We start from the raw sequence: 10,942 nt of genomic DNA, 5'->3' as shown, positions 1-10,942 counted from the left end.
TTGTCGCTACTAACTGCCCTGTTTTCCACCTCATTGGGATTGCTTGGGGACAAGCATGAATGATGTGGGAGGGGGGAGAGCAGTCAGTGTCAAGCATGTAAATATTCTGTTAGGTCTAAGAGTTAGTAGAAGTTTTTTTTAGGATCTATGTTTATGCATAACTGGTGTAATAAATAGCAAAAGCCCCTTAGGGAGAGTAATTGAAGAGAGAATGCATGTCAATTTGTGAATCCTTTTCCCTTATAAGAGTATAACACTTTCTACTAAACACATTGAAAATAATATAGTGGCTACCATTGATGCTAAGAGAAAAGTAACGCAGGTAGTAAGGACTAAAGGCAATAGGGATAACCATTTTGAGCTTAATTCTTTCGAACTTGCTGAACCTGCCTCATTGGAAAGGCACCCCTTAGTGAACTCTTTGGGCCTATACTAAACTGTATCCATTTGTTGGAACCTTTAGCCTTCATGCCATGTGAACGAGGGGGCAGGGATGGAGTAGCTCGATGGTAGGGGTAGAAGATAGATTGAGAAACAAGGGAAAATAAGAAAAAGTTAGAAATAATAAACGGACAAGGAAAGTTATAACTTGACCCGAGAAAAAGTGGTTAGAATATGGGCAGAAAAAATGGATATATATCTCATCAGGCCCAGGAAAAAGAAAAGAAATTAGAAAAGAAAATGGGCAGGAACAGTTGTGACCTGACCCAAGAATATATATATATATATATGTGATTGTGATCAAGATAGAACCATTCTTAAACGTAGAACAAATGCCAAACGGATGTCGTTAGATCTTTTAATCCAATGGTGTTGATTTGCACAGCAACTTCCCATTACAACCAAAACTATTATTAATGGGTGAATGCAGAGAAGTGAAAAAATAGAGCATGCATGGACTCTTCTTCGTTTCATTCATTCTTCCATCAACATGTGAGTTTTTTCACATGTTGAGTCCGGAATGTCGTGAAAACATAGTCTAATATGTATGATTTTTAATCTTGACCGTCATTTTTTCCTCATCCAATGAATAAAATATGTAGAGTTCTAGGTTCTACACTTAAGAATGGTTCTATCTTTAACACAATATATATATATAGGAAAATGATCAATACAAAACTTGATCTCAATACAAAATCCAGACCAAATCCTGACCATGAGATTTGACAATCCAATGGTCAATAATTAAACAAAAACACGGAGGGTCATTGTAAAGCAGTTTTAGGTCATATTATAAACATTGGGTTTGAGGTCATGTTAAGATCATTTCATGTCATCCTTACTATAATGACGTAAAAATAAGCTTACAATGACCTAAAAATGACTTTTGTATGCTTGGTTCTGCATTTTTGTATTAAGAATGGTTTTGCATAGATCAAAACCCTATATATATATATATATATATATATATATATATATATATATATATATATATATATATATATATATATATATATATATATATATATATATATATATATATCTGGCCCAGTGAAAAAAGTATGGTAAATAAGGCTAATTAGCCAGAGAACATCTCCAAAATATTGGGAAAGATAAAATCATACACGTGAGGTTGTTACCAAGTTTTGTCCCTAAGTTCACATGCCCGCATCATGTTTTCACTTGTACTTCTTGAACATAGGCCCCTTAGGATTCTCACCGATATACACTATAATCCCCTAGCCCCATTATAACCCAATGAAAGACCTTAAGGAACTATTCTGTGACATCCGATCTTAAGGTATCAATGGCATGACAAAATGAAGAGTGAATGATCCTGACATCCTTAGTGAGGAATGAGCGATCGAGTGAATCCAACAGATAGTAAAACTAAGGCTATCTTGACGAACTGACAACTTGACTAGGTAGAAGAAGGGAGGGGGAAGAATCTGAGGCTGTAGATACTTGGATTGACCTTAAACTTGTGGGGATGGCTGCTAGGAAAAAATACCAGTTTATGCACTTATGTGTTACGTTTCTCTTTGTCTTGTGTTTGTTTGTGTCTGTTTTCTATTATGTATCTGTTCTTGTGTCTAGGTCTAGGAGTTTACGTTTTTTTTAGGTCGGTTAAAAGGGGAAACATGCATTGAAACTTGCCTTATTTCTTTTTCTTGTCTTTCATACTTGAGGACAAGTATGGTTTAAGTGTGAGCAGTTTGATAAGGCTCATTTCATGCATCTATTTTGGGTCTAAATTCTGTGTTTTCCATGGTGCTAACGTGTAATTATAAGTCCAGGTGCGTGGATATTCTGCCGGACCCAGGAACGTGTTCTATTTACCGGGGCAGAGGAAATAGGAGCAAAAAGTGAAGAAAATGAGCAGAATCCTCGAGGGCATAAACGTCAAACCACAAAGACTGATTGCCCTTGGGATTGGAGCCGTGCCTATAAATACGAGGAAAAATATCAAAGAAATGAGGGTTTTTTTTGGGGGGAGATAGGAAAATCCTTAGTTAGTTTCGGCTCACTCTTAAACTTCACTCACTTAGCTCACGCGTTTGGTTTCATATGGGGAATTCTGAGTAGTGGTGTAGTTTCAGTGTCTTTGGAAGCGTAACACCGTCCTGATAAGGGCGAAGAAACAATTTTAATTTTCTGCACGTACTTACTTTCGCCGACTTCCTTGCCAGAAGTTCAGTTACTGTTTTGAGGCTACATTTGCAGTTTGATGCTTAATCTAGTTTCTATTTTTTGTTTCCGCTCTGATTCTGATGCTTTACTGTTTATTTACTGATCTGGATACTTTTCGCAACTGTTGGATATTTGAAGTTGAGATCGAAGAGATCTGAATTGATTTGTTGGTTGTTGGTTTGAATCGGAGTTGGAGGTTATGGATCTGAGTTTTGTTGGTGTGAATCTGATGGATCTAGTGTAGATTTCCTTTTTAATGTTTAAATCTGAGTACGTACTTTTGGATCTGCATGGAATTTTCTGTTAGTATTGATTTACTTGACCTAGTAGATTAGATCTGTTAATTTTCTGCTTAATCATCATGTTTAATGTCCGATCTGAAGTTTGCTATGTCTCTATTCTCTGTTCTGTTCCAGTTCATGTTTGTTTACTGAAGAAGATGAAGATAATCGGTAGTTAGAATCAGATCCGCTTTAGTTTGTTAGTTGCAGCTTTCTTGTCAGTAGCTATTTAAGGAAATCTGTTCTGTTACTTTTTCTTATGTTCTGTTGTCTCGCAGTTTTAGAAAACTTTACTTTACCTGACCCAGTAGTTTGATAACTGTTCCAAAGTTAATTTCCAGTTTCGAATGATGCATGTGACTATGTTTGAAGCACTTTCAGTTCTCTGGATCCAGTATATAGAATAAATTAGTTTTAATTTCCTAGGTCTAGTAGTAAAACTCAACCCTCTTGTTGCGTGGCAGCAGCCAAACCCTCCAAAATTCTCTTAATGCATTCCAAACCCTTCCGTCCTCGTGGATTCGATCCCGACTTCCCTATACTAGCCAATAGTATAGAGGTTTAAGGTTTTGAAGCGGGATTGTTGTGACAACGACTGAATTCTGAGAGTTCATGATCTCCTAGACCTTGTGCTCTAGCGAACCCTCTGAACCTAAGAGTTTACTTTTACATAGCAGCAACAATCATCTTTCCGCTCTTCACGGATCGGGATCGGGTAGTAAGAATTTTGGATTATCGGGTATCGGGTTACCCGATATCCGATCGGGTATACCCGAATTATCCGATTTATTTTCTAAAATTAATAAATTATGTTTTTATAATAATTAAATGTAATTTAATTCTTAACTACAGTTTAATTAATACTTAATAGTTAGCGTATAAGATATGTAATTTAATTTTTTAATTACATTTTAATTTCATTGACTTGTGATATTTTGAGTTTTGAATCTGTGATGATGTTATTGTTTGATCTTGATTCTTACGAATTATTGAATTATGATATTTATAAAGGATGGATGTTTGAACTTATGAATTTTGATGGTTATTGACTTATTGTGCATGGATGAAAGATGGAGTAATATATAACTTATGAATTTTATATTTTTCAAAGTTTGTAGTTATTTTCTTTTAAATTCGAACTACTACAAGAATTTTGTATTCCTAAAAGTTTGTAGTTACTTTTTCTTAAATTCGAACTATTACAAGATTTTTGTATTTCTAAATATTTATAGTTATTTTCTCTTGAATACTACTTTAACTTTCTATTAAATTTAAATTAAATAATATTAAATAAATTCTAAAAGTTTGTAGTTAATTTTCAAAAATAAAAAATAAAATATAAAAAAAATCAAAATCACAATCGGGACTGGATATCGGGTATTAGATTTTGGGAATTTCGGGATTGGGTACCCGAAAATTTCAGATCGAGTATCAACGGGTACTCAATTTGACAGGCCTAGTACTATTCAATCTTTAATCAATGAAAGAATTATTGAAGGGGGATAACAAATATCAGAATTTGAGATCAGGAACACCATTAATCTTAATATCAAGATAATAATTGTATAAATCTCAATATAGATGATAACCAAAAATGTATTATTAAAGATTAATTCTATTTTATTTTTGAAGAAAATTGATGAAATATTTTATCCATTAAACGGTAATGAAAATCTAGTTTTTGTGGCAACATATAATGACTACTATTATCCAATTTGATGTTCTAGCAAAAAGTTATGTTGGAAACTTAAACATTGCATTTGCAAAATCCATATAATAATAATTGTACAATCCAATCATTTAGGAATTCGTAAAAAAAACTTTGATATTTTGTTATTGGTAACGTACTTATTACCAACATTTCTCATTCCTTATGAATATTTCTATCCCGGTCGACAAATAGTGATGTTTCGTAATATTTGTTAAAAATTTTATGTTTATCACTCATATAATCTTATAATTTCAATTTTAAGAACTTATATTTGTCTACTAATTCTACGTAATTTAGTTTCATTAAAATTTCATTTATAAAATCATTTTATTGCTCTTAAGTTTTTAACAACATAGTTCTTTTTTATTATAGAAAAATGACCACAAACTTAATGTCCGTATCACGGTGGACTCGAACTTGAGACCTTGGGCTTAAGATATTACCACTCTACTCCTAGGTCAATTCATACCCACATTAATATACTTTGAATACGTTAGGTAACACAATATCTCCGTTAAGTCATACCTCATCAATGTCATGATGTCATCTGTAAATGTTGTAATGAAAAATAAAATCCAATGTTTGAAATTGCCAGAAAAATCATAATTTTAATTCGTCCCGCAACTTAAAAAAATTGGCCATAATAATCATGTACGTAACATTTTTGTTCAATACGCACGAGATCAATTTTTTTATGAAATTATATCTAATGTGGCATTCGAAAAATTATGCGAGGAAGAAACTGCAAGTGAATTATGTTATTTTTCTGTATAGACCTAGCAAATCAACAATATATTGCAAATAAGAAATTGGAATATTTTGTCATGATAAAAAATGAGAAAAGTTTAAATGCATTGTTTTTACTATTAATTTCCAAAGTTGTGAGACAAACCAAAATTTGGCCAAAAATTCAAATTTTTTGTCCCAATTTTTGCCAAATATGTAAATAAGGCATGACACAATTACATTCATATCTCATGCTAGATATGAAATTAAACATGATTTTACATACTATTTTGATAGAAGAATGCAGCTTTTATTGGGCGTGCTTAGAACGCCTTTATCGACACTATATATATGCCACATTACACAATTTACATAACAACTGAATTCAAATTCAATAACAAATTAACTAGCTACCGTTGAAGTAATCTGTAATTATGGATATTAAGATCTTGACTCCCCTTCTTCTGACGATATGTTGTTTTTCATGTAAGGCATTATATCTTTATCCTTAAATATAGAATATTTATTTATAGCAAGAAAATCTACTATTACACATTTTTTTGGTGTTCTCATGTATAAACATTACTTTATGCATAAATTTGGATAAACCCACTTAATTTTATTGTACAATTTCCCAGTAAAGCTAAAATCATAAAAACATGTTGCAGGGGTTGTTGATTCGGCTGTATTCACCGTGAGAAACAATTGTCCATTCACAATATGGCCGGCAGCTTTAACAGGAACCGGTTCACAAGTCCAAACCGGGTTCGAGCTAGCACCGCAGGCTTCAAAAGCTCTGACCATTCCGGCTCCATGGTCTGGTCGAATCTGGGCCCGATTCCAATGCTCCAACTCAGGACGATTTACATGCCAAAGCGGTGATTGCAACTCAGGCAAAATCGAATGCAATGGCGCAGGTGGCACGCCTCCCGCTACCCTAGTGGAATTTACATTAGCAGGAGACCAAGGCAAAGACTTCTACGATGTGAGCCTTGTCGACGGATTCAATCTACCCGTTAAGGTGACCCCAGCCGGTGGAAACTGTCCGGCCACGAGCTGCCCGGTCGATATCAATAACAATGGCTGCCCCAAGGAGCTGGTCGTGAGGGGGCAGAACGGCGCGGTGGTTGGGTGTAAGAGCGCGTGTCTGGCATTCAACCAGCCGCAGTATTGCTGCACTGGCGCGTATAGCACTCCGGCTACGTGCACGCCTTCGAACTACTCTCAGATATTCAAGTCGCGATGCCCACAAGCTTATAGCTATGCTTACGATGATAGAACCAGCACATTTACATGCCCAACTGGGAACAATTATCTTGTTACGTTCTGCCCATGAAAATTATGTTTAATTCGAAATAAAGTTTAATGGCAAGATGGATATTATGGCCATCATCCACTAATTAAGGGAATTGAATTGAGTTGTTAAATGTTTTCTTTCATAACGCGCTTATTCAATGGAGAAAGGTAAACAAACGAAACTAAAGTATGGATTATAATAATATATTTTAAAACATTATTGTGCAGATATAATCATTTCATTCCTTCCTTTATTCCATTCCATCACACAAACATCACACAAACACAAAGAAGGTCTTATATTTTACAGGTCCATGTGAGCGGTATATATTTCAATTGTCCCCGTTAGAGCATCCGCAATAGGGGACGAACGCGCGCCCTAACGCTGGCTAGCGGCTCGAGCGTCGTGTTCATCCGCTATTGCAATAGGCTAACGCATGACGGACGAACGGGACGAACGAGCATTCGTCCATGACGGGGGGCGTTAGTCGACCGCTTGCCGATCGCTCGTCCGCTATTGCGCTGACGCGATCGGCGAGCGGTCGGCTACCGCTATTTTTCGATATTTTTTTCAACTCTATACATATGGCTCGTTGCACTATTCTTTATTTGCACCACTTGATAGCTAGTGATGTTGATGCAGGGCGGCGAATTAACGAAGAGTTGCGGGCGTATACGTCCGCGGAGATAAATCAGTTGATACAAGAGCACTTGCAGCAGCAGACGGCGGTCCCTCGCCCCATCTATCATCTCGCTGTAGTCCCCCAGGACCACGTCGGTGCCTACCAACGGTTGTAAGACGACTATTTCGCTGAACAATTGCGGTTTGGGGAGACCTTTTTTCGGCGGCGTTTTAAGATGCACCGGCCGGTATTTATGAATATCGTGAACGCTTTAGAGCGTCGGTACAAGTATTTTCGGTTCAGGGAGGATGCGAGTGGCAGAATCGGTCACTCACCCATACAGAAGTGCACTGCTGTAATCACCCGCGAGTGTCTGCAATATTTCTGTGGGGGCGTCATTCACCAGGGTCTGATGCAGATGCACGGGAATGTGGACGGGTGTCCCGGAATGTTGGGCAGCATAGATTGTAAGTGATACGATCATGGAAGCCGTGCATAGAGGATTTTACATACAGCTGGATTCAACTAGTGATCAGCCTATTAAGATGGCGTCCAAATGCTCTGAAAATGACACCAATGTCTTCGGCTTTGAAAGAGCTTCGCGTGGCTATCTTGCACGCCTCAATCGGAGTCTGGTGGAGAGAGTTATGGCCGATTTACTAAAGCCGCGCAGAAGAGAGGGAGAGTCCAGAGAAAACGCGCGGCCTGACGAAATTTGGCATGGAAAACACCCGGGCGGACGTTTTACACGTTTTTGTACATTTGGGCAGAAAGTTCGCCCAGACAGGCGTTTTGCTCCTTACATTTCGCCCGACCGGGCGATTCACGCGGACTTAGATTTTGTGGGCCATTTCCTTGAATTTTGGGCCCATAGTATAAATATCACGTTTTCCATTTTATTCCTTGATTGAACATTGAATTTGTAGCTTGTGAGTTTTGTTCATCCCCCCTTGAGGGTTTGTATCCAATTCCTAGTTTCCTAGGTTGCTTTTCTCATCAATTGCTAGTTCAAGGATGGATCAAGTAGAGGTATACTTTGAGGCTTGTGGATTCCTTGAAGGTTTAGCCATGGATGCTTGTTAGCCTGGTGTAAGTGCCTTAGCTTATTCCATCAATGACATTTATCCCACTTTCCACATTATCCATTGTTTGATATTCTTTCTTTTTGGTTCAGATTCAATATATTTTGTTGATCTTTCTCCTTTTGGTTTAGATTCAATATATTTTTGTTGGATCTACTTTGTATATTTTGATTGCTTGAGAAATTGAAATCACCAAAAAAAAATTAGTAAGATCAAACATCAATTTGAGTATTCCTTGGGAAATGGATCTCACAATACATGGATCCTTATCAGTATGCATTGGGAATGGAAGAACTGCCTCACCGCCTGAAAAGAGATGTACACGACCAGCTTCAAAGGCAAAAATCTCACGATGATCCTCGAAGCCGTAGCTGAATACCGGCTGTGGATTTGGTATGTGTATTTTGGGTTAGTCGGGTCGAACAACGACGTCAACATCCTCCAGTCATTGATACGCTTGGATTTTGCACTGTTTTAAGGCCTTTATTTGGTCCCTTTTGAGTGTCAAAGTTGCTTTACACGTCCATTATTTGCATATTTTATATATTTTGGTATTTTGACGTGTTTTGTTAGAAATGTGCAGATTTTAGCCTAAAAAGATTGCTAAAAGTCAAAGTTGGAAATCTGGAGCTTTCGAGACGTCTAGCAGTCCGCTACAACCTTGCCAGCGACCGCTGAGCCAGTAGTGGTCCGCTCCGGGAAAGTTGTGCTAAAAAGAGGAACATGCCCAGCGACCGCTGGAGTGTGCGCAGCGACCGCTCCAAGAGATCCAGAAGCTACGGGATTATTTCCAGCGACCGTTGCAACACAGACAGTGACCGCTGTCCAAGAGGCTGAGACTTCGGATCAACCCACAACGACCGCTGGCCAAGGTGCAGCGGGCAGCTGGGAAAACGCGACGCACAATTTTGACCTACTTTCTCTCTAAGATTTACCATACTTAAACTGATGAGGATCAGAATTACGGCTATAAATACCCCCTCAAACCTCTTCAATAAGGATTTTCTTTCTGCTACATAATTCCAGAGCATATATTTGAGTTCTTACTTGTTCATCAAGGTGCAAGGGTTTGAAGAAGGAATCAAGAGAAGATCAAGGCTACAAGGATTCAACCTTTGGGTTTTATTTGTTTTAGTTCTTATGTTCCCTTTGTTTTCCCTACAAACTATGTCTTTAAATTATTCTATCATGTGTAACTAAATTCATAGGGATGTGTTTGTAACGACTTTGGTTATACAATTCCGTTTGCTATTTAATATCCGTTTTATTCTTACTTCGTTTCTTTTCTAAGTGTTGGATAATTGCTTCACATTTGAGTGACACATTCTGTGATGATTTAATATAACTTGCTACATAATCGTGAGAGGAGGTTGGCGAGTTAGATCTGCTTAGTAGACACTACAATTAGCTTCCCTTAAAACGACACTGTTAATTGAGAGTGGAGACTTTTCGAGGGTCTTAGGAGCTTTAGGGAGTTACGGATCTATGATTGACGCCCCTAGTAATCTACGTTTGTATCGCATGAGCATAACTTAGGCGACTCGTCCTACTGAAGTAAGAATTGTAGTTGGAATTTATATAACCATAACTATGAACGCACATCACTAGAATTCTCTTATCTCATATATTTGTCTCTGTGTTTTTTCTGCAAAAGTTGTTTATTTTGTTTTCTAAAGTTTTTATTTTTAAAAATTCATTTTTCTCTCGGTTTTCCAAATAGTGAAAGAAGATTAGTAGAGGATAGCCAATTTGTGATAATTTTCCCTAAGTTAGATATCCATTACTGACCATTAGCTATACTCTTTATACCATGTATTCTTACAGGTATTTTTAGTGCTAATAAAAAGTGCATTAGTCGTCACCCCTTTTCAACGAGCAGTGCATGCGCGTTGGTCCGGCCATCAGTTTCATCGCCAACGACAACCAGCACGATATGAGCTACTATTTGGCGGATGGGATATACCCTAGGTGGCTTTGTGAAGACGATCAGATGTCCAACAGATCCAAAGAAGATTTACTTTTGGCAACGATAGGAGGTGGCGCTCAAGGATGTTAAGCGGGTATTTGGTGTGCTCCAGGCTCGATGGGCGGCGGCGATGGGTCCAACACAGATGTGGTATGACAACTGCATTGGCGACATCATGCATGCATGTATTATCATGCACAACATGATCGTCAAAAATGAAGGTGCATAACTGACTGATTGGGCCAATGAAGATGTTGTCGGTCCAAGCCACGGCGTGGCCACCGCCAATGTACGAATGGGGATACCTCGAGGGGACGCCGAAAGGGTCCAAGCATTTGCCGATATTTTCCAACAAGAAGCTCATATTCCAATCCAACAAGATATGATTGAAGAGGTGTGGGCGCGGAGGAGTGTACGTTGATATGTAATGTAATTTGTTTGAATTGTTGTTTTGGTTTTTTTAATTTTACTAGATTTTTTTTGGAATTGTACCTTTTTTTTAATTTAATGAAATTGTTATTGTACTTTCTCCGTCTGTATTCGTGTCGAAATTTTAATTTCATATTTGTAGTTTTGTGCATTTGTTTTATAGGTTAGGGCATCGGTTAGTCCTAGTGCTAGGCTAT

At 37.6% G+C, this 10,942-nt stretch overlaps 1 protein-coding gene across 1 annotated transcript; it reads left to right on the top strand.

Moving 5' to 3' along the window:
* Positions 1–5,783: 5,783 nt before the first annotated feature.
* LOC121804087 (thaumatin-like protein 1) lies at positions 5,784–6,685 on the top strand. Its single transcript, XM_042203634.1, has 2 exons — positions 5,784–5,826; positions 6,018–6,685. The coding sequence occupies exons 1-2, from the start codon at positions 5,784–5,786 to the stop codon at positions 6,683–6,685; spliced, it is 711 nt and encodes a 236-aa protein (XP_042059568.1).
* Positions 6,686–10,942: the final 4,257 nt, after the last annotated feature.

The sequence above is a fragment of the Salvia splendens genome, chromosome 1 (genome assembly GCF_004379255.2).
Source record: "Salvia splendens isolate huo1 chromosome 1, SspV2, whole genome shotgun sequence".
Lineage (NCBI taxonomy): Eukaryota > Viridiplantae > Streptophyta > Magnoliopsida > Lamiales > Lamiaceae > Salvia > Salvia splendens.
This window is presented reverse-complemented; position numbering and strand designations above follow the sequence as displayed.